The sequence below is a fragment of the Perognathus longimembris genome, chromosome 10 (assembly GCF_023159225.1).
Source record: "Perognathus longimembris pacificus isolate PPM17 chromosome 10, ASM2315922v1, whole genome shotgun sequence".
NCBI lineage: Eukaryota > Metazoa > Chordata > Mammalia > Rodentia > Heteromyidae > Perognathus > Perognathus longimembris.
In genome coordinates, this window is record NC_063170.1 from 60,530,468 (window position 1) to 60,555,617 (window position 25,150).

Genomic DNA, 25,150 nt, shown 5'->3' on the forward strand with positions numbered 1-25,150 from the left:
CTGATGAACTGTCTTTGGTCTTTAGTGCAACTGAAATCAAGAGCGGTGTGCAAACACAGTCACACATGGGTGCCAACACTTTCCTTCCCTTTCTACATGTTTTCAGCCCGTTGGTTGTCGTAAGCTGGCGAGTACAATCAAATGTATTTGGGAAACAATGATCCCCGCTAGGCAGGGGACCAACAGAAGGAGAAGGGAACCCTTTCTCCATGTTCACCCACGGACATACAACTCAGGTGGGAAAACAGGTCACAGTGAGCCCAGAGAGCCGGTGGGTAATTCACCAGCACTGAGACACTTGTCCTCTAATGACGAGTGCGGTTAGAGACCAACTTCATAGACGTTAGCGAGCGGCGGATGTTGCCAGTGCCCAGAGCTGCTGACTGTTATCTTTTTCTCACCCCCGTGTACCACTTAACCAAGACCTCTCTTGCATTATTAATGAGCACAAGTGAACTCATTTATTACAGCGGCATTTTTTTTTCACGCTTGCATATGTTTCTTTATGCCCACCACGGCAGGCAGGTGACGGGAATGCAGCGCGAGGGGCTGTCTTGTCTCCGGTGACACTGGGCCACCTGCCTCACCACAGTGTGCATCTGCAGCCAGAGCAGCCATGAGAGACTTGGGACACGGACTCATTTGTCACTGCTAAAAACCTTCTCGGGATGAAGTGGGCCTGCTGGACGGGCTTCCCATTCAGGAATGAATCGAGTAAACGTGTCCCGATGGCTACAGGGTTGCGTGCCTGGAGTGGGGGTGTTGCGGAGAACACAGCCGGGTCCTTACCGTTGTGGGGCTGCGTGTTCTGGGAAGCAGGGGCTGGAGACAGATGATAGCGGAGCGAACACATGCGTGACTTGTAACGAGTGCCATGTCCTAAGGGGTGGGTAGGGGAGCGGTGGGTTCTGGGTATGAGAAAGAACCCCTCAGACCAGGACAGGACAGAGGAGTGTGGCGTGAAGTCACAGGAGACCTTAGAAGGGGCCTGACCACACATCTTCCCATGGGCCACAGTTAAGCATTTCCTTTTATCCCAAGGGCACCTGAGTGACAGTGAATTGAGGGAGTGTACCACAGCATGAGCTGAATGTTGGTCTGAGTGAAAAGAAAAGAACACCTTGGTTCCCTTCTGAACCCCATCCTTGCTAGCTGGGTATAAACCATACCGTTAATTAGGCACCCAGTTCCCTTTCTAGTTGTCTAACTCTGCTTCCTTTCTTTTCCTTAGTCCTCTCTCAGATACTATCCTGTCCATTGTGTTCAAACAGTCATGTTTTGGAGGGAGATGAGACTTCTCTTCGATTCCCAGTGTAATAGGGGAGGCCACATTCATGTGATGTGGAAACGAGGCAGACAGAAGCAGAAGGAAGGTAGCCAGGCAGAGGGCATCATGGGAAGGGCACCAGAAGGGCCCCTGAATTGGAAGAGTGGCTAAAGAAAATGCTCAGTGCTTTCCCTTGAGGGAAAGGTAGGAACAACTTAATTTATGGTCCACCAAAGCTTTTAATCTGAAGAGGAGACCGGGTAATAGAAAAGAGGTTATGTTTTGGTTCCAACCCAGGCCATTTATTTCCATTCTTAACCACCACAAAAGTGGTTATGACTCATTGTTCACTGATGAGAACAACAGCAGCTACTGGCATCTAAATGCCCCCGTTTTAGAAGTGACTTCCTCGGATGTATTCAAAGAAGGGCCTCAACCTTCCCAGACTTCTTTTATTTTTTTTCAAACTTGCTTTGGTTTAAGTGAATTCTGAGGGAAAATTAAAAAAAAAATTGCTTTGAAAACAATACTCTTAAGAATGGGTAGGCTGTTTAAGCACACATATTCCTACTTGTAGGAAAAGTCTGCCAGGTTCAGCTCTGCTATGTGGACGTCAAGTTTATGTCCATCCAATTAACTGCTATTGACTCCGTCTATACTTAATCATAGCACAACCCGGCCGGTGCTCAGCAGACTCACCGTTGCATTGGCACCACCACAGTAAACTCATCTAATTGACTATTGCATGTAGCTAATTAAATATGAAAATAGGATTGCGTGTATTCAGGCTTCCAGACCGTGCCATGAGCTCGCTGATTCTAATTCATATTTATTAAGTCTGTTGGTTTTTTTTTTTTCTAGACAGCTAGTTAATAGGTTGATATAGAAAGGGGCACAAATAGGTACACTGGGTAAGCTTCCTGGGAAGTGACTTTAGCAGCAAGGGTACAGATGAATCTTCCATTATAATTCCTGATATTACGGTGAGGCAAAAGAACCTAAGCTTTCTTAAGTTCCCAAAGCTGCCGGGGAAGTTATCTCGCCTGATGGGAGGAATGAGAGGTTGCATGGGAACTCTCTTTATGAGGTGACCAGAATTATGGGTGGTGTGTGGGGGGGGTGTGGGAGGATGGTAGAAAAATATGATACAGAGTGAGAACAGTCGGGAACACCTCACCCGCATGTTCGTTACAATGTGGGTCATGTATTCATTGAGATTACTGAAGGGGATTTAAACAAGGAGCCATCCTCTGACTTGGGGCTCACAGGGCAGATGCAACTCCTCATGCCACTTTGGTGACTTCGTGTGCCATTTTCTCCACCTTTGACTGGGTCCTATGGAAAGATGGATGGTTGGCATTTGGAACCAGGCTGGCATACAGTAAGCACATGACATGTAATGTTTTTGATCTTGCGAGGTATCCCCTTGTAGCTAGGTCAACTGGAAAACTGGCATGCAGACTCTAGATCTTAGTGTTAGAAGGTGTTAGTTACAATGTATTGTCTGAGGCCTAAGACCTAGCCAGAGTAATTTCCAGTTGCACGATCAAGCTAGCAAAGGCCGCCAATGTACAAAGCATTTTTGGGAGATGTTAGGAGAGGGATGGGGTAAATGGTATTACCCTGCGGCCAGTCCTTCTCACCCTTCTCATAGCAGACATAGACCTGCCTTCCCTCTGTCCTGAAAGGACACAGCTGGGTGCAGAGCTTGTACCTGGCTTGCCACGGAGTGAGGGGTACCAGGCCAAGAGAGCTACAGACTTTCTCCCACTTCCCTCCCCCCCGCACCTTCCCTAAGTTGGATTCCAGTGACAGCCAGAGCTGTGATGCTCCCTTCCCCGTTATCCCCACAAACGGAGATCCTCTGCGCCAATTAATTTGTACCAGCAGAAGACTGCATTTCTCACCATCCTCAGTATTCAAAGTCATCCAAGACAGGTTAAAGTGTGCCAAAGCATGAAGTAGCTGCTAATTAAAACTACGCATCTCCAACAGGTACAGGCCCAGGACTTGCTGCATTCAACTGATCTCACCAAACCCAGGCAGGCAGAAGGCTTGTCTTGTCTTCCTGGAAATACTCAAGTGTACCAAAACATCTTGGCACATCTGTTCATGTGTGGCGTCAACTACTGGTATGGCCTGCGCTCTTTGCAATGCCCGTTAATGACTGGGCAAGTTACTGAGTTGTTGTTGTTTTGCTAATGTGATTAAAGGTACAATAAGGTACGTGTGCAACTAGAGGCAAAGCTATTGTTCTGCATCATTAAGCTCACAGCGGCCCCAAGAAGAGGCTGTAAGGCAGCTTGCCAGTGGATCTAATGAAGAGCATCTCTTTGAATTATCTGTGGATGAGGAGAGGACAAAGTCTGAGCCCTGGAATATTTGATCCTCTGTGCAGCTGTGATGAGGGTTACTTAAGCCAGATGCACCGGACCTTCTGGACCTGTAATTTATGGAAACCTTCATTTTTCTGCTCTAATAGGGCTCTGCATAATAACAGCAAGAATGCCACGATTAATGCCGGCAAGTGCCTTGAGAATTCCTTTATTCTATGGTTCAGGACTCTCAAAAAGAATAAGGGGAAGAGGGATTTTACTTAGCTGGCGCAAAGGTAATGGGTACAAGAAGTCGTTTTGAGTTTCCCTGAAAATGAATCTGCATGGCTGCCTAAACTGCTGACAGAGTGTCTTCCAAGTGGAAGTCATTCCTCAGCAAGTTATTGCACGGTGTTCCCGCCTGAAATACTCCTGCAGAAATTCACCTAGTCAAAAACAAATATGCTGAATCTAGGTTCTCTCTTTTTAGGGGCAGTTGTCAGGGGTGGGGGAACACAGATAATACAGCTGAAGAAAGAAGGAGTGAGCCCAGATTGGCTGGAGGTGCAGGAGAGCTGTCTTTGGCAGGTGTTCGTTCTTGTAGTGAATACAGTTACGGTACTGAATTCAAATACTTTTGGTGTACCCATGGTAATAAAAGAAACACCAAAACAACAACAACAACAAAAATGCCAAGCAAATAAATAATGGAACTTAAAAACTAGCAGTTAACTCACCTATTAGCTCTTTCATATGCAGTGGCAGAAAGTCTAACACAACACACCTTGCTAAACTAAAAAGAGGTTTATAGCTCTGCTCATTCTGAATGGTCCACAGAGTAAGCTCAGAGCCCCAGCTCACACCATATAATCACTTGGCAAACTCAGGGTTACATCACACATGATCACAGGGGGGTGGGGGACAAGTGCCAAACCAAGCGTGGCAGCCTGCCCAAGACCTTCTTCCCCTCCTATCTCCAGACTATGTGAAAAGGACATTTGTCTAGAAGAGTCCTGAGTACGAAGGGGAAGCCAGATATGTATTTCCAGCGCTTAGTTTTGTAACAGAAAGGAGCTCCAAGCTTCAAAAGGCTTATTTTGATCCTTACTAAGCCTCATTGCAGAAGATAGACAGACCTTTTATTCACCGAGGGTCATTAAATCAGTAAGCTTTTGATAGAAGCCTCAACTCTGAGCCTTTCTCTTTGATAGCATACTCCCTCTGGTGGTGTATGAAAGAATGACACCCAACTTTTAAAACACTTGGCTCTTTTTGTATGAATAAATCACTCATTTCCATCAATCCAGGAACATGCAGGGTTTTCTTTTAACTCACTTGCCATAAAACATGTTGCTAATATAATTTAAGAAAGTTTCAAGGTGATGATTTTTTTTTTCTGATTCCTGAAGAAAAATGGAAAGGATTTGAATGATTTGAGAGGAAAATCCGTAACTGTCAAGTTAGGTTGCCAAGAGTCATATTAAACCTCCTGGTTAAAGACAGGACTCAAATATTAAAAAGGAAAGCCCTCAACACCATGGTAAGATACTTTATCTGGGTTGTGTCATAAATATGCCATTGCTCCTGAAATTTCACATTGTGAACAACATCAGAAGACATGAGGCGTCACCTGCGGTGAAGCCACTTGCTGTTGAAGTTCTTAAAATTTGCACAGAGGACACGGCAAGCGTGAAGCCCAATTTGAGCCCCGAGTCCTGTTATAAGAAGTTGCTGAAAGAACAAATCAGCAATTGCCTGGGTGCTACTGAAAGCAGCACCTCAGAACTATTTGTAAACACAGACAAAACCCGGCACACAATTAATCATCATCTCCGTCTTTCCCAACTTGTTCAAAGAGCGCGTGACCACTCTTTGACCCTTCTGGCTTGTCATTCCACAGAGAGCTCAGCCGTCAGGAAGCTTGGCGGCAGAACAGCTTCAAACATATCTTAGAGCCATCAACATGTTTGTCTCTTTTCAGATATGGGGCACTGATGTGCTATGAGAGGAGAGATTTCCTTAGCGATTGAATAGAAAAGCGACAGCAAAGTCAGAAGCCAACACACACACACATACACAAACACACACACACCCCTGACGATCCCACTGGAAGTTCCATTCTGCCAGCTAAGGTCTGACCCACAGTCTACAGAAGAAAAGGTGATGTGTTACCTGACAAACTTCATAGAGCAATTTGTACTGCTCCTCTTGCTTCTGCACGCTGCACAAGCTGCATCCCATGTTTAGAGAAACGTCAGAGGAAGAAGGCTTCAGGACCCGCCAGCACTGGAGAAAGCAGCTCCTTCAGTGTGCAGGCATTGAATGGCTCTGGCTCTCCTACAGCCTCAGGTGAGTCAGGCGGCTGCAAAGCTTCACATTGGCATTGCTTTCTAAGCTTGCAAAACAACTCTGTCCCCCTCCACACTTCCCTCCTTCCCTCTCGGCGGGGCGTGCATGCATGCACACACACACACACACACACACAAGCAGACACATATACACACAGACACACACACCCCTCTCCCTCCTCCGAGTGACTCTGGCAGCTGGATTGTGGTCCAATGCACACGGTATATATACTGCTGCTCATGCATATTAATCAGCTCTCATTGACTATTCATAACAGACAATGATACAGAAGATATAATTGCCAAGTATGACAGTTGAAATTTCTCTAATTAACAAGCAAGTGCTCCAGTGGTTGGGAATAATAAAAGACACTAACAATTTTGCAAGCCATTTTTTTTGGCAGTTACAAATAAACATGACTACATTATTGTTTTGTTTTGTTTTTTCAACCAAGGTCTCTTAGGATAATCTTTAATGCATTTCAGCTAAGTAGGAATTCACCTTTAAAATCTACCATAAAATTTCCTATGATGTAAAATGTATTTAATGCTGCAGATAATGATGACATATAAACTGATTTTATGGTTAGGACATGTCTTGAATAATGTTTCTATAATATTTGGTGTAGTACAAAGTTGCAAGAAAAAATATATTCCATCTAGGAATAAAATACAAAAATTGAAGTTTCAAGCCTGATCTGTGAGTATGCAAAGTAGCCAGGGATTTTAAAGAAGAAAGGCTGCCCTACAGGTGAGCAAGCTGCTATTCACTCTCAGAATTAATTTTCAATTCCAAAGATACCAAGTTATTTGCGGATGGGACCCAGGAGGGAAAAAGGCAGCCAGCTTCCTGCCATCTCCTTAGCTAAAGGGCTGTCAGAGATGGTTCAGGAATCATCTCGCTGACTGCCGTGTCCCTGGCTACTACTGGCCACTATCTAGAATTCTGCAGGTGCCTGGACTGTCACAGTTGCCTATGTTTAAGGCAAGCTGAGAGCTGCTTGCTCCCCATGGAAGGCCAGCAGACATGGTGCTAAAGGAGTCCAATTTTGCAGCATCTCTTGTTGTCCTGATTCCCCTGTGCCCCAGCCCGAGGAAGCACTGTGTGTGGGGTGTGTTGTGTGTGTGTGTGTGTGTGTGTGTGTTGGCACTCTGGCTTGAACTCAGGACCTGGACACTGTCTCTTAGCTTTTTTATTCAAGGTTGGCACTCTACCACTTGCGATACGGCTTCACTTCTGGTTTCTTGGTTGTTAAATGGAGAAATAGTCTCATGGACATTTCTGACTGGGCTGGCTTTGAACCACAATCCTCAGATATCAGCCTTCTGAGTAGCTAGGATCACAGGCATGAACCATGTACGACTAGCACTCAGCCTAGCTTCATGGAATCCTCATAAAATATGAAGACAAACCAAAACAACCGTCCCATTGCCTGAGTGAAACGTACAGGTGTCTCTTTCTGATGCTGAGAACCCTCACAAGGGTGGCTGTCCTGAGCCCTCACCTCCCCCTTCAGTCGATAAACGGTCATCTGTCTGAGGAGGGCTCCCACGTCCTCTTGAGAGGTGTCACGGGGCCTCAAGAATAATACCCCCTTGTTCTGGGAGCCGAGACACACCTGAGACATGAGTAAACCAGTCCTAATAAAACCCTGAGTGGGCTGGTGGCCAATGGATGCATCTGGTCCCATTCTTCAGACAGGAAACAAGGCGCTGCAGCAGGATGGGCCAGCTCACAGCCCTGACTTGCCAGAGAGTGCCTGCATGTCAAGGTCTTTGGCCCAATCATAAGGTCCAGATGGGTCTGGGCAGCAGCCCTGAGCTCTGTGAAGGGTCCTATCTATTGATGAGCAAATTCCTGGCTCAGCAGCCTCTAAGTAGCTGGTATGATAACTGCTCTCTTGCGGAGGATTGCAGAATGGTTTGAGAAAGGAGCAGCTGCTTTAACCAAAGCCAGAGCCCAGGCTTTCCCAGCCCCACATCGGGTCTATCTCAGACTGATCTGTGCTACCCAAATGACATCACAAGTTCGTTCGAATCTGCTCGTGGTCCCCGATGTGGCAGCACCATCAGCTTCTACCTGGGTGAGGTCTGGAGTGCCCTTTGCTTCCTCTCTTGCCAAACACTTTACCTCCACGCACCAGCTCGTTCTCCATAGCCACCATGCTGGGCTTTCCAAAGGACAACCAGATCCTGCTACCATGCTACCACATAATTAAAAACCCTGTGACGGTTGAACTGAAATTCCTGTTACAACTCAAGATACTATAGCCACTGGGCGCTGGTGGTTCATGCCTGTAGTCCTAGTTACTTAGGAGACTGAGGTCTGGGGATCGAGGTTCAAAGCCAGCCTAGGCAGGAAAGCCTGTGAAATTCTTATCTCCCACAAACCACCAAAAAGCTGGAAGTAGAGCCGTGGTTCAAGTAGTAGAGTGCTAACCTTGAGCAAAAAAGCCCAGGGATGCCATGCATCCTCTAGTTCAAGTTCTAAGACCAGCACACACGCCCCCTCTCCCCCCACACACCATCACCACCACTACTGCTAAAACCTGTGATTTCCCATCACACTGGATGAGAAACTAAATTCCTCCCAGGACCTCTCAGACCCTGTAAAATCAGGTCCTTGCCCATCCGTTCCAACCCTCTCCTCTTGCATGCACTCCGGGGCTCGCCTCCTGCAATGCTGTGTCCTTCCCCAGAAACTGTGCCCCTTTAAGTCTCCTTTGCAGAACTACTCCTTCCTCTCTTTCTTACCAAGCCCTTCTTCCAATCTCACGCCACAGACACTGCCCAAGGAAGCCTCCTACAGGAGACTACTACCCCATCGACTGTGCCCAGAACCCTGCTCATCTCCTCTTCCCTGTTTTGCACAGTCAGTAATGATATTTCACATATGCCTGTCCACTGTTAACATGTCCAGTGTTTTAGCTCCCTGGGGACAGGTCTGAGTTCTCCAGTCCTAGCTCACGGGAGATACAGAGGAAACATATGTGAGCTGGAAAAAAGAAACACAGGGCTGGTGACCTGGAAGACTTACAACACATAGATGATATTTCAAACTGGGCACTGCCATCAGGAAGCAGGAAGCCAAGTGTCATGGCATCCTTGTGAAGGGAAGACTTGAAGCCCGGTTTGGTTCCCACCTCCAGAGTTGCAGGGGCTGTGGCTTCATAGGAGTTGGTTAATTTATTTTTGTACATCCATAAATAAATACTGAAACAAGTCCAAGCTAAGTGAATATACACACATATACACACATACACTTACATAATCAAACCCATCCGTTGACACTTTGTTAGAAAACTTTTTATGCTTTTAAAAACTGCAGAGCCGCTACTCAGGAAGCTGAGATCTCAGGATTGGATGGCAGTTGGAAGCCAGCCCAGGCGGAAAGTCTGTGAGATTCTTAATTCCAATCAAGCACCGGAAAAGCCACAAGTGGGGATGTAGTTCAAATGGTAGAGCATGAGCCTTGGGCACAAACGCTCAGGGACAGTGTCCAGGTCCTGAGTTCAAGTCCCAGGACTTGCACCAACAAATACAAAAAATTAAAATAATTAAGTAAAATTGTGGTGCTGGTTACAAGTGGCTCACACCTGCAATCCAAGCTATTCAGGAGGCTGAGATATGAGGATCGTGGTTTGAAGCCAACCCTGGCAAGACAGTCTGTAAGACTCTTATCTCCCATTAACCAGCAAAAGCTAGAAGTAGAGCTGTGGCTCAAGTAACAGAGTGTCAATCTTGAGCAACTAAGGGCGTATATGTCTTGGCCCTGGGCAGTTGTCCTGAGTTCAAGGCTCAGTACTGGCATACACACACAAACCTGCAGAGAACTCTAAAGATCTATTATTTATGTGGGCTATCTAGCACTATTTACTAGTTTGGAAACAATCAGAAATTTCAAAAGTTACTTGTTCATTAATTAATTTAAAAATAGCAATAGCAAACTAACAACATATGAACACAAATTACCTATTTTAATAAAATAACTATATTTTCCACATTAGAATTTTTTTGCCAGTCTTGGGGCTTGAACTCAGGGCCTGAGCACTGTCTCTGGCTTCTTTTTGCTCAAGGCTAGCACTCTGCCACTTGAGCCACAGAGCCATTTCTGGCTTTTTCTATGTATGTGGTGCTGAGGAATCAAACCCAGGGCTTCATGTGTATGAGGCAAGCCCTCTACCACTAGACCGTATTCCCAGCCCTGCACATTAGAAGTTTTTGAGCTGGGCACTGGCTCACAGTTCCTCCACAGTGCTTGTGGGTCTACTGTCATAGAACACGGCTTGATTTTCATGTTTGCCTCTGCATTCCAATGCCTATGATAACGGATGTCAAGCAGCTTCTAGAAAATGCCACTGGGCTGTGCCCTCATAAGAGAATGGGAGAGAGAGAGAAAAAAAGAACATCTTTATATCTCATTCCAAATGGTTTGACCTTGCAGATTTTCCAGAGGCATGAATTCAAGACTCCTGGGCTCCAAGGAACCAGGCACCAACAATCTCTCTGGCTTGAAGATGAGAAGAGAAATGGAAGAGAATACCAATACAAACTCCACTCATAGCTGCTTCTCCACATTTGAAGTTAACATTTTAACACTCACAATGTCTACAGTAAGACTTCTCAAAGGAATTATTTGCAGTAAAAGTGCCCTTCCCTGGGGGAAAAAAAAAAACACAAAACGTCCAGCTGATTGAGAAGGTGTCATTTACCAAACCCTGTGTGAGCAGAGCGTGTAAGCAACATGGTGGTTCCCATAGGTGGTTTGAGTGCCCCGTGGTGCCCGCCAGGGCCTCAAGGCCTGCTGCTCTGAGAAGCCATGAGGGTGCAGAGTCTGTCAGACACAGGAAGTTATTTGTAGTATAGCACTGTTTTGGAGACAACAGCTGTCCTGGGAGACAATGAAATGGGGCTGGCTGCGCAAAGGCGCACATTGTTGGATGAAGACCCTTCGAGTCATTTGTTTTTTTTTTTTTTGCAAGTGAGTAATCATATCATCTGAAAGGGCCTCACCAGCTTGCCAGGGCACATGGCACTTTTTTCGGGTGCTCTGTGCCATCAGACGCCTGCCTCTTCCTGCCTTCACGGAAGAGAAAAATCAAAGCTCTCAGAAGGGCCACCAATGATCCCACGAGAGGAAAACCAGGAAGGAGTGGTGCAGAGGAAAGGGCCGAAGGTGCCCAGGGAATATCCTTTCTTACCATCTGCTGAGCACCCAGAGGCCAGGGATGCACCATTGCTCCGAGTCAGGTGCGGGTGTGACCATTACCTGCTTAGCTGCTGAGGAAGCGATCAGAGTTGCAAACACAGGGGTTGCAGTGTCTGTGATGTGTCATCTATTTGTTACCTGAAAAAGGACCCTACTGGTTTCCCCAGAGTATGAGAAGTCCAAACCTTTGAGCTACAAGGGCTTGTAGGAACAGGCTTGAGACAAAGAAGAGGGAGGCCCTGGTCAAGGAGGCACACACTGTGTTCCGAGCACCTCCTCTAAACACAAGTCTACCCACTAGGTGGGGGGAGTTCACCAGAACTCCTTTCCCCAGGTTCTGATTTTGAGGTGCTGGAGGAAGGAGATCTCACACACAAGCTGACTTTCTCAGCAAAATACTTGGATGACACAATGATCCAGCCACAACTGGCGATAAAGTGGGACTAGATAGAGTATCTTGCATAAACTGAGCTACTGACATGCTGTCCTTGGAAATTTAAAAATTTAAATGAATGAATGAATGAATGAATGACTATGTTTGGTCAAAATCACGTGTAAGAAATCTCCCAAGAAAAGAAGGCTTACTGTAGCTTGTTTTACATATAGGGTCTCTCACTTTTGCCAGGGCTGACTTTTGACTTTCCACCTCTGCTTCCCGAGTAAGGTTACTATTATCATTCATTTTTGCTTTCTTTCTGCATCGCACCAAGGCATTTACTAACTTGTCTTCCTCCTGGTTCCAATCTCCCTCTTCCTTTGGCTTCTTTGTAAACTTTTAAAATCAATCAATTAATTTAAAATAATGCTTAGCACGTGTACAAGCACACACATGCATATACACACGCACACACACACACACACACACACACACACACAGAGTTGACATATCAGCCCCCTCAGGACGCAGAGCCAGCTCTGAGTGTGGGAAGCCAGCTCCTCCCAGCCTTCTTCTTGTCTGTGTCCTCCCTGGCCACGCCCATTGGTGTCCAGCAGCACTCAGTGGTGTTAGGCTCCTGTACACCTGCACATCTGTACTGTGGCTGCGCCTGGAACACCAAGTCCACTCCCTTGGGTGTGCTGTGTAGACGCTGTGCCCCAGTGACAGCTCCATCCCCAAGAGCCCTGCTACACTTCCCATGTGCCAGCTACGGCAGGCTGGGCAGCGAGGGGCCATCTGCCTGTACTGGCAGGAGAAAAGCCTTCTTTTACAAGACCCAGGCCTTCGTCGGGCATGTGCACCCATAGACCCTGGTCATGCGAGGTGATCGAGAGCTGCTGAGCCAATCCCGAGCCACAGAGCCACTGAGGGCCTGCCCTGTGCCATGAGCTTGTCTGCGGGCCGAGAACAGAGGCCAAATGGGCAAGGCTCTAACATGGATGGGGAAGTCTCTCCCCTAGGAAGGTCAAGGTCATAGACCTGTGGAAAGCGTGTTTTCAGCCTTGGGTAGGACCAACACCCTAATGAGCCACATACACTAGTCACAGTCAGAGCTGTGGAATCAGAATGTTACAGAAATGGTTTCGTGACTTCTACTTCAACTGCCTGTGTCAAGGTGGCTTTTGACAGCTTGTCTGACCCACATGTAGCGAGGGGCTTTGGGTTCTTGAACAAGGACTAAGAGGGTGGTGGGAAACCAAGTGTGGATGAATACCATGTCATCACAGCAAAAGAAGAAAAAAAGGCAACTTCAAAGATGTCAGGAAACATAATGAAATCGGAAGAGCAGCTCTGAGTATGAAGAGCAGCTCTGAGTAGGGTTTTTTTTTGTTTCTGAAAAGCAACGTGAGCTCAGAATACCTGCTCAGGACTGCACATCTTATTCCGCGCAATGAAAGGATGTTTTTTACTTTGCCAGATGGATGAAGGGGCTGCTGTCTTGAGGGCATTTGCTCTGGGCTCCAGGAAGCTAATGAACACCCTGGCTTCCAGAGACTGATGGCTTGCTGTGTGTAGTTGGGCCATTTGGAGAGAAAGCCCACGCCGTGTCCTGCAAGGAGGTGGGGTGTGGGGTGAGGAAGAGGCAGGCAGCCCACTGTGCACTCTGCGGCTGCCTTCACACGCATGCGAACAGATGAGCGTCCCTCTCCAGGACCTGCTCAGCAGACCATGAGACAGGCCGTGAACCAGAGCAACGGGGCAGCGCTGGGGCTCCGGAACACAGACCCGCGGACGTGTGCAAGTGACAGGAAAGAGCTCTGGTGACCCTCAGCTTCAACCAGAGGCCTAAGCCTCGGGCTGCCACTGTGAGACATCGTTACTCCCTGGCGAGCTTGCGGCAGACTTCGCACCGCAGATGGGGTCCGGGCCTCTTACTGTTAGGAACCATGAATGGATGACTCCAAGTCTCCATCTAGATTGGGTTCCAGATTAAATCACCTGTGGAACCCCTACAGGATCTGGAAGTTTACCCCCGCGGGGCTGGCATCCAAGAGATCCCCACAGATGTGGGGGTGCATGGATGGTGACTTGAGGGAGGCAGCTGAGTGGTCTGGGAAGCATAGCAGGTGATCGGCAGGGCCAGCAGCACACCTTCCAGAGAAGGTGAGTGGAGAATTCACAGCCTTTTGGGAACTGGGTTCCTTCCTTCATCTTACAGTGGGGTAACTCCTCCCCAGGGGTGCAAGGGGAAGAGTCATTCAAAGAGGGAAAGTATGCAGGTCTTTAGGGGTGAAAGGGCACAATAAAAATTAAGTGACAAACTTGAGTAACCAATGCCCCCTCCCAAAAGAACAGGGCCCCAAGTTCGTGTAGTGCAAGGGCTAATAATCTTTGATCATAAGTGGCCAGGGGGTAAATTTTGATTTCTTACAGGCCAAGAGGCAAAATAAACAACATTATATAGGTACTTATACACACATTATTTATATATACCGAGCGCATTCATAGTTTGCAGGCCCCACCGTGATAGGCTGAGTGCTAGATCTGGCTTATAGACCATCATTTGCCAACAAGATTATCAAAGAGGAATCCAAGTTTCTTTCATACGGGCTTGTTCTGAGCTCATAGAGCATGTCAGAAAGAAAACCACACTCAGAGCTGTTCTCCGTTTTCTGAAGCCATCTGATTTGGTTGTGTCTTCTGACATCTTTGCAGTTACTTTTATCTTGGCTATGGTAACATGTCTTCACCCACGTTTGGTTTTCTAACCACCTCTTATTCCTACATCAAGCCACTCACTACATATAGTTTGACAATGAGACAGGGTAGTGACCCCTCTGCTTAACCGAGGAAAGAAGTGAGGCTCTGGGAAGTGAAGTGAGCCAGCTGAGAGCACACACACAGCAAGTATCTGGCAGAGATGAGATCAGAATTTGGAGCGTGTAATCCCAGACCAGGTAAGGCCTTACAGCTCCTTCAGGAATGCTTATTAGATGCTTTAGAAATTAGCTTCTGATTGGGAAACAGCAGCCGCTGGTAAAGAAAACAACTCAAGAAACACAATGTACTCATGAGGATCCTGATGAACGCATGATATGCCAATACCTGGCTTGCTAACAAAACCGGGCAGGGCTTGCTGAAACCATGTGTGATCTGGGTGTCATTCTGGACAGTTTTCCCTCTTCACATTTACACCAATGTCTGACCCACAAGAGTCCCTCACAAGTCCTGCGAGCATGAAGCGTCTCATGTCTGAGAGATGTGGAGACCCCATTCTAAGCAGCATGTGGAGGTGAAAGACTGTGCTCTGCGATCCTGTTGAGTGCCCTGGCCACCCTGGTGGTGATGGCAGTCCTTGTGGACCTGCTCTATCCTTTGGTCACAGCAAGAAGGGAGACTCCATCCTACAGTCCTGGCAGTGCAGATGGGAGAAAAGAACTCAATGCATGATGGGACAGAGAAGAAGAGGGGATGAGGGAAGACGCTGTCAGCAGGAGTAGCAGGAATAAGACAGGGGCACATGCACCCATCCGCATCCTGGAGGTCTGAAACCAGGCTTAGCTGTGAACAGAGAGAGCTCTGAGGAGGGAGGAGAACAAGAGACAGGATGGAGAGGAGGGAGATGAAAAGGGGGAAGGAAGAATCAGCCCCAGAGTTGAGAGGCCCAAGACAATAGTATCCATTGTGTCATTAAAGATTCAGAGAATAAGCAGGCCGAGAGAAATATCTGGAGGACAACAGAGCTCACAAAACCTTGAGGAAGCAATGTGATCTCATCTCAATATGTCAAAAAGAAATTAAGTTAGAGGTTTCAAACTGGAAGCTGGGCCAGTTGTAGCATTGTCCAAAATTTTTAAATGAAGTGGTGAGTCAAAAAGAAATCAGAAGCATTTAAAAACCAGCAGCCGTCAATTAAAATATGATTTAAAAATATCTGGATCCATTCCTAAGCTCTGGTGTCTCTGGTGTATGAGACCTTATGCATGGCACAAATGATCAGGAGCAGGAGCTGCTGATGTGTGGGCCCCATCCCGCAGTTTCTCCCAGGCCCCGTCATGGGTGCCACATCCCTGTGGCATTAGTTACGGGCTACTATCTAACATTTACAAGCCTTGGTAGACAGGCACGGGTGGACACGGCAGCTGAGGCTGCTCAGGCCCACCATCTTTCCCCACCAGAAAGGAGGAGGCAGTGTGTTCTGTCGAGCTCTGCATGAGGGGCTGTGGGAGACCGGATGCTGTCAGCTCCTGGTGGGATGACAGCGGCAGGCATGCCTATGCCAAGGGTGGAAATAAGGCCTGGCTTCATCCCTCCCGCCGGGTAGCTCCCACTCCTTATTCACAACCAGACTCAAAGCACAGCACCATCCCTGCCCTCATGGAGCAACCATCTGCATCTCAGTTGTGGCCACTCGGGGGCGCAGTGGGTCTAAGTTCACCTAGGGCCTTCCAGGTGCCCAACTCCTCCCATCCCTTAAGCAGCCTGGGCGTGTCCCTGGAGGGTCTTTCCAGAACTTCACCTGCATGTGCTCCGCTTCCAGGGCGGACATGCTCTGTGAGCTTTCACGATGGCCTCGATTACTCTTTTCCCTGCTGGGTTTCTTTACAGTCACTCCCTTGCCTTTATTCACATGCATTGCTGAAATAAAACCAAATTCCTACTGTATGAAGAAGGTCCTATCACTTGTTTGCTAGGTATGGAAAACTACTATAGAACAGTCAAGGAATTCCAAACTAAAAAAAATTAAAATATTAAAAAAAAAAGACTCATCCCAATGTGTTTATCTACGAAGTGTCCACTTCGCAGTGGAGTGTGGCCTCACGGGGTGTGTGTGTGTGGGGGGGGGTATCTTTTGCACACCTGTATCATCAGTCTTTCTGTCAGGATCTCTGTGTGCTTCAGTGCTTAGGTTTGCATTCTGATGAATGCGTGTTCCTAATTAGTCCACTTATCATGTGTTTATTGGCCCTGCCTGCCCTATTGGGATAGCCTCCATACTTGCCTTTGCTTCATGAACTCTGAACTCTACCCTTCATATCCCATGCATATTAAAACCAACCCCCAATTTCACCTATCCAAAAATGGATCTGGCAGTTTTGAGGGGATAGGTCCATCTTTCCTCCCAACCATTAATTCATCCTAATAGTATGGGACAGAATAGTAACCAGGATGAGTTTCTTCCTTCTAAGAGGAATGTTAAAAGTTCCTAAAGACAGAAACTCCACAGTAGCTTATGACCAAGCAAGTACTTCCTGAACATGAATGCTACACACTGCACCAGCTAAGGAAGTGCAGAGAAGTTTGAGCTCTTGTCTCTCTACTTGCAGGGCTTTTTTTTTTTTTCCCCGCTTCCTCGAGGAAGTAGGAACAAACTACAAAGGAGGAAGAGAAGTGAGTATTGCAGAGGAGAGGAGAGTGAGATTTCTGGGTACAACCCCACTGTGCTAACTACAACAGAACTCCTTGGAGTCAGGTGTTTTGGTCTGCCACGATGACTACAATCTCTGGAGCAGGTGCAGTGTGCTCAGGTGGGTGTAAAATGGAAAGGATTTGGACTCGGAAACATAGCTCAGGTGGGAGCCGCAGATGAGGAATGACACAAAGGAGAACTTCCAGGCTGGGAGCCCAGGGAAGAATAGTGCTCTTGAAGGCAAATGGGGAAGGAGACAGAAGGCATGTTTGAGGCCTACTGCTGTGGGTTGTTGATGCTGGAATGAGGGGGGAAGGTAGAAAATGAAGTGAAGGTGGACTGGGAGAGGCAGAGTGAGCCCAGACCTGAATATAAAACTGTTTGTCCAACTAGCATGTTGTTTTCCATTTGCTTTGGTAGATCTCAGGTTGATTTTTCCTAAAGAGGATCTTCTGGCAGCTTTTTTTAAAAAAAAATAATCATTAAACAGTTGTGCAAGGGGGTTTTAATGCAACATGTCAGTATGTGAGTACAGAGTATCTTGATCAATATCACACGCCCCCCCCCCCACACACTCTTCCATCATTCTCCCTCATCTCTCCTGATCCCACCCCTCCTTCAATTTACCTGGTTCCATTAGCTTTTCTTTTCCATATCTGGCCAGATTCTAGAATTCAGGGTCTGCCCCCTGTAGATGTATGAACCTTTCTACCAACCTGCACCATAGTCACTGGCTGTAAATGTCTAAAGGAATTTGGAAGGCAAGCCCAGCTTGCCCTGGAGGGACAACTGGGACCTCAAAAGGAAGTTCAGGGGCTGGGAATATGGCCTAGTGGTAAAGTGTTTGCCTCGTATACATGAAGCCCTGGGTTCGATTCCTCAGCACCACATATATAGAAAAAAAAGCTGGAAGAGGTACTGTGGCTCAAGAGGTAGAGTGCTAGCCTTGAGCAAAAAGAAGCCAGGGACAGTGCTCAGGCCCTGAGTTCAAGCCCCAGGACTGGCAAGAAAGATTTTTTTTTTTTAAAAAGGAAGTTCAATATTTTCAAATCTTTACTGGCAAGGGGGATCCCTCTTTGGAGTCCCTCTGTGAATGGAGTCCCACTGCTTTTCCTTTCAAGGCTTCCCTTTCACTTTCAAATAGACTTACTCTTTTTAAAGGCAGACATTAAAAAAAAATCTTCACTTGGAAAAGAAACAAGTAGGACAGAAGAGGCTTACTTGACACACGCACAAAAAACCATTATGAAGTCAGCTTCATTATTCACTCGTACCTATTCGGTTCACAAATTACTTATCAAGCTTTGCCCTGGATTTACTTTCTATATAAAATAGCACTTCAGAGAATAAGTAAGTAAACACCATTATGACCAATGGTTTGTTTTCAGAGAAAAATGCTTCCAACAAATGGCAATACTAATTTTTTTTAACACATTCTCTGGGAAAATATAACAACCCAGTATAGTTGAGAGCCTGGTAAGAACTATTGACATTGTACTTAATCTTTAAAACTGATATACGTGTGTCCAAGAGCTAATAAAGTTCTCCCAACTATAAATGGGGGGAGGGCAGGGGAGAGAGTAAAACACTAGATCACAGGCAACCCATTTGTTGAGGATTCGGATCTTATGCCCAGAGCCCAGGGGCAGGGAAAATTGAAGTGATTTAAAATAGTCCCTGATAGGACATATCTGATATTAGTGGGCTTGCTGAAGTGAAACAGTAATATCAGAGAGATACAAAGGGATAAAAGCCATTAATGTGTATCCAAATGTTTTAAGGCCTTAACCTCAACATCTTTCAGGTGATCTGCCTACGGGGGCAGGCGTAATAGCAACGAGGAAGCTGATAAGTAGGTGTTCTGAAGACACAATTTATTTGGGGAATGGACTGAGGATTATTAAGAGCTTATTCACTTTATGCTTTCCACGACAGAGGTCCTGTGTTGGCAACGGAAGTCTGCCCACTTCCTTTTTGTGTCCGTCCACCATGACCCTCTCCTTGGGAACAAACAGGCAGGAATGTGGAAAATGAATATTCCTTCACAGCTCTGCTTGAACTAGCCACACCATGGCCCCACCTGCCAATTACAACAGCTAATTATGAACAGTATCTTGTCTACAGACCAACTGTTTTCCATCACTTAGATTCCAAGGACTGATACAATGAAAGGAAAGTGAGTGTTGAGGCCCAAGAGAGTAGCCAAATAGATTTTGTCTTGTAGGGACCTTTAGAAGTTCATATGTTAGTACCTTCATGGTGTGTGTGTGGGGGGGGGGGGAACCTCAGAAAAAATACTGGACAAAATCTGAGGATGTTTGAAACAGAATACATTTGTGTTTTACATACTATACTGTCTTATGAGCAGGGTTTGTGTATTGATATTTGGCTACTCTAGGTATAGTCAGTGACATGCCCAGGACAGCTAGAGAAGAGCAGGGCAAACAAGCTGCTTCCTCCAATTAGAAAGGAGGAAGGAGGGGTAGCCAGGACCACGCAGGACTTGAGAATGCAGCATCTCTCCTGCTCCATCGGGCTTTCAAAGAGTGAACTGCACTGTATCAAGTGAGCAGGCCTTGTTCCTTCCTCTTCATCTAAATCTTTCTCCCCCTCCAGCACTACCAAAGTATGAACCAGGGCATCTTGCTTGCCAGACAGGCATTCTACCATTTGAGTAGTGCTCCTAGCCTTTTCTTGTATGAGTTATTTGAAAAATAGAGTCTTACATTTATGCCCAGGCTGCACTGAGTTCCTTCTGTTTCCATTTCCTGGGTTGCTGGGGTCGACAGGCACGGAACAGCCCACTCAATAGTTGAGATTTAGATGGGACCTTGAGAACTTCTTTTTGCCTGGGCTGGCTTGGAACACAATCTTGCTGAGTAGCTGACAGGTGTGCAGCCCCATGCCTGGCCTGTGTGTGCCCTCTTGGCTTGCACATTTGGGGTTTTCCATCTCACAGCACCAGGGGTGCTGTTCCCCCAGCTCCTGTTTTCTCCCATTTAATTTCATCCCCAGTGGCCTAGCTTTCTGGCAACAGAAGAAAGAATGGAAGAAAGCCCCATTAATTCATCCTGATACAGGCTGAATCTTCCTGCTTCTTGACAGACCCTTGGGATTGCACATATCCCTTCCCACTTTATCTTCTTTGATGGGAATAAAACTTTATGGGCCATGAGCTTTCTCTGTTGTCCAACTTCCCACTGTGTTGCTCCCCCAGGTCAAAGATGATGAGACCTCCCTCTCTCCCTGTGAACTCAGGCTCTCTGGACCTATGGACCTGTGTTGTAAGATGGCCATGGGTCCCACGGGGGCTCTCTTCTCGTTCCTGCTGTCTGTCTCCCATGCTCCAGGTCTGCAGATGTTTCCATACATGATTTAGTGACTCTCAAATCTGCGATGACCCACACTCTCCCTCTCCTTCCTTCAATCACATTTCTCCACAATTTACACGCATATTGTTTTCTTTCTCGATTCCACGCATACGATTTGATTCGTCCTCCAAACCTTTCTTCCCACAGCCAAACACACTTTACTAAATTAGCTTATTTAGAGTTATGATGAGCTCTTAACTGTCACTACTAAGAGCCTTCTCTAAGTCCTTAACTGAAAAATCAGCTGTGCAGTAAGACAGAGAGGGGTCTAGTCCACGCTTCACCTTCACCTTCCTCAGAAAGGTGACCGCAGCTGAGGCCCATTCACATTTCTTTAAGAAATAGGAGGAAGGGGAAGAGCCGTCATTAGCTGCTAAGGGATCCCTAGAAATCAGGAACAGGTACTTTCTTCTCAAGTCAGCATCTCCTCATCTAACCACACGGGTTGTTGTGGAGAATTGTGAGTATGGAATTACTCAGTCTAGTAGCTGGTTCACAGCAGTACTGGCAAAGGCTCATCTTATATTTTCATTATTTATGTCCCCCAGGGATGATGTGAAGTCCTGGTTTCTTTCCTTGAGTAGCTCAGGGTCTTGGAAAGTCCACAGACATGCATACTAAATGGTGTAATTAAGTTTTCAATGTGCTGTTGACAGATGTATGCAAAACAGAGAGAAAGAAGAGGGAAGAGTTCATTCTACCTGGGGTGTCAGAAACAGCTTCAATGGAAGAGCTAAATACCTATCTGAATCTTATTTTCCCTCCTGGAAACTAAGTGACTATGTGGACCCTAGGCCTATGTTATATATAGAGCTTCCCCAAAGGGTGATAGCATGGTGAGTAAAGATATTTACCACAGTTATTCAGCATTCAGGGTGCATCTCTAGGGTACAGCGGTGGGCAGGAAACACAGTACTGGTGGGCTATCCCTAAGACATTGACAGGATCTGTCTCCTCAACCCAGAGAAGCCAGAGGGACGCCTGACATCATTCGTCCACACTGGCAGCATCTTCACATTGGAAAGCAATCACCATGACTACCACAGCCCACTTTCCAATGCTAGACAGATCCTTGGCTTTCACTCTGCAACGTGGTAGGGCTGGAGTCACAAGGCTGATTTTCACAGGCCTTTGAACCTCCCATTCTTGTATGTTTCTTTGAGTTGCATTTTAAGCCTGGTCTTTGCACAGATAGGGGAAGAGATCACAGATAATTAAAGCTTAAAATATTCTCATTTCATGGTGGGGCTAACAAGTGAAACTACAAGTAATGATGTAATCCAACTTGTCAAAGAGGAAAATGAAAAGAGGAGACAGAAGGCAGGACAGAGCCTGGGGACCCGGCTTGCCATGTCATCTTCTAATTAACTAACTGATCCTTTAAACTGTCAAACTCGGCAAGGAACTCAGTGGCCTGGTGTCTGATTAATATTCATATTTGGGCACTGGATGCTCTGATTTAGGTCCCAGTGGTTGTAGTTAAACATCGGTCTTTAAAAAAGAAAAAGAGAAAAATGTGCCTGCCCAACTCTAGTGTCCAGGTTTCACGTTGATAGGGAAATCAGGAGAGACCACACTGAGAACCACCACCCACAGTGAGTGCCAACCCCCCCCCCCACGGGTGCATATTGATTTGTGAATCATGATGAGAACTTGTATATCGAAAAAATAATTATTTTGCTTCTTTCTTCTGGCAGCCACATTGTTAATCACACTCTGGGCCTCGTGGTGAAAATAAGAGAGCGACATGTGTAGAATTACATAGCGTTTGGTAATATAATCAAGCTTTTAATTTCAAACAAAAATAATTGAATATGTAATTTAATCACAAAAGGCTAGAATGGATCATTTAGTTAGACTGTCACAAGTGGCAAACCTGGACTTTTATTTCTATAATACAGGCTACAATAGAACAGAGTCCTCTTGAATATTGACTTGCATTGAGTATATTTTTAAAAAATGCCTCAACTGAGGATATCAGAAATGTCTGTCCACACAACATACCTTTTGTTGGAAACATAACTTACTGAGAAAACCAAAACTGATTCAATAGACAGCGCCAGACTCTGATTCACACTCCACCCACCAAGAGCTAAGCAGGACACACAGAAGGCTATGCTTGCGGGGAGGGGGGAGGAGAGGAAGAGTCCTTAGCAAGCACTGTGGGAAGTTTGCTTTTCCTTCACACCAAATTCACTTTTTATTTATGAAAGACCTTCCAAGGAAGAAAGGAGGTCAACCCAGTTCTACTGCACTGGCGTTTACATAACACTTCCTGAGACATTCTTTACATTAAATAGGAGAACCTGTTTAATAGGAGAACTTCAATGGAAGTCCATTGAAATCACTCTGTCACATGTCAAGAAACATACACAACACGCATCCCATAAACCCATAAACCATAACAATTTCCTTATCCTATGGAGCTTATTCGATAATCTTAATTAAGCCTATGGTAAACTTATGATCAAGCTATTTCCACTTCAATTTAAAATTGGGTGACATCGCTAACAGATGCATAGGTTAGGGTCATAATTCATACCTACATCAAATACAGAGGTGATCAATACAGCCAACAAAAGATTGTGGCCTATCTATCATATAATCAGACACATTAAGAAGTCACAGCTCATTTGGTTTTTAGGGAGGAAAACAAGCCATACACACATAATCCATACATTTTCATGAAAGGAACAACCGACATGTATAAATATATATTCCAAGTGGTGAGTAGGATTTTTCCAGATTGAGCAGAAAAGTGTGGTCATGTTGGTTCTGATTTAAGTTTAAATTCCTTCAGTCTTTTCTTTATTCCTGCTAAGTAGAACAAGGGAAGAAGGAAACCCATTCACCAGCACTAGGATTGCTGTCCCTGGATCACGCCCACCTGTGGCAGATCAGAACCAAACAGCTGGCTGGAGAGGGAATGCTGGCACGCAGGCGCTGCCCATACAGAGCCTGGCTTCTTTCTGACACTCCAGGTGCCACTGTCAAAATCAAGGACCAAAAAAAAAAGCTTTCCCCCTGCCAATGAAGCATGTCTAGATGGACTTGGGGACATTTCTCATGCTTCTGGAGTTAGGCAAATGAAAAAAAAAAAAAAAAACAGAAAAAGCTGATATATTTGGAATTACACCCACCTCTGCTTGGTATGGAGGCTTCTCGGTGTCCAACTTTCACCGTCAATCCTGACCCCTGGGTTCCAAGTCAGGAGAATCCACCTGCCAGGCTGGGACAGCCTTGACATCTCACTTCAGAGGACTGTGTCAGAACCCTGCTTGCCAGATGCCATCTGTCTGGGTTCCTCCTTGGGTGGGGGAGCGGGCAGGCTCTCGGGACACCGAAACTGGCACAGATCCACAGGCAATAAGGTAATTAATGGTGTCTTTCAGGGCAAGCGCAGTAAAAAAAATAATTGCTCTCAATTTTTTTTTTTTTACTGCTAATGAGTGATTGGTACAGTCAATATTTATGTTGTTGGGAGTGGATATGTGAGAGGAAGGGGCGGATGTCTTTGGGATGCAAATATCCAAACCAGTCTATCAGCATGGTTAACAATTCTGGACTGGCAGACCACAGTGCTTAATCTGTTGACTTTAAATGTCTATGGGGAACACATACCACGGATCAAAGAGCACACTGATTAATCCAACAGAGACCAAAGGCTGTCACTTTGGTGGTGGTGCAAAGATGCTCCAAACAGGGTCAGTAAGACAGTAAACAAAAAGAACAAACATGCCTAAGGAAACTGGACTTATGAAATAGTAACCCCTCTGGTCCAGCACTTTAATAATAACAACACAATTACTTTAAAACTGGTTCTAAAGAAGGGCTGAGCTGGCCAACTGTCAGTGGAACTGCTACCCAGTACGGTAAATAGCTTTCCTTGCACAGTGCATCTGCTCACTTGTGTTAAAACATCCTTTCCCTTTCTTAAAATAACTACCCACTTGCCGACGCCAGATACCTCCCTCACACTGTAATCATTTAATGTTATATATTAGGTCATCAGCTTTCCCTCTATTGAATCCCACATAGATGCAAGCTTCTCATCACACACACAGCCCTATAAACACAGATTTAAAGATAAATGTACTCGAGTTGTTTACTGCCAAGTCTATTCTATTAAGTAGCAGGAAGTACCCACTGCTGGTTCAGAAGAGTAAACACAGAAAGTAAATTTTGAGAATCAAACAGGAGCAGGTCTCTTCACCGGTGTATGCAAAAAATAACCCACCAGTTTTTATGCCCCTGGTAGCTGGGTTAGGCTGTGAAGAGAGCTCTGGCCCCAGTCAAGTGTTACTTGCACAAAGAAGACAACTGGCCTGGTGGCTACAGAATGAATACGCTGTATCTATCCCTCAAACATGTCTGTACCTTGCAATCTGCAGGGACCTGGTTCTAGAAATCGCAGTGTATACCAGAATCTGCAGAGGCTCAAGTTCCTTCTATAAAATGTGTGGGATATGTATGTCACTCCTGCTTCTATCATTTGTATATTATTTTACAGGACCCCATTCGATGTAAATGCCACACAGACAGTGATTATAGAGGAAAGGTGTGCCATTGATCAAGATGTCTTGTACTTATAAATTGATAGGTTGAATCGAAACGCCTTTGTACAACTTACAATAAAAAAATAAAACAAATACTAGCATTGTTTAGTGAGTAATGATGAGAAAAGTCTGTGCATCCTTAGAATAGATGTATTTTCCTTTTGTATGGCATGGGAGATGAAACCTTGTGTGCTTTAGGCAAGCATTCAACCACTGAGCTACACCCCAAGACCTAAATGTACTTTAAAAAAGGGTTATCTGTGATTCACTGATTCCATAGATGTAGAACCCATAG

The 25,150-nt window shown here is 45.9% G+C and overlaps 1 protein-coding gene across 2 annotated transcripts in view; it reads right to left on the minus strand.

Moving 5' to 3' along the window:
* Pdzrn3 (PDZ domain containing ring finger 3) overlaps nt 1–25,150 on the minus strand; it is a 203,002-nt gene that overhangs the window by 33,761 nt on the left and 144,091 nt on the right. Inside the window, exon 1 of one of the 2 annotated variants that reach the window (XM_048356168.1) lies at nt 5,755–6,326. The exons of the other annotated variant lie outside the window; for it this stretch is intronic. Coding sequence (XP_048212125.1) covers nt 5,755–5,823 — 69 coding nt within the window. The 5' untranslated portion in view covers nt 5,824–6,326. Of the gene's footprint in view, nt 1–5,754; nt 6,327–25,150 lie in introns of those variants that run through there. 2 annotated transcript variants of the gene reach the window in all.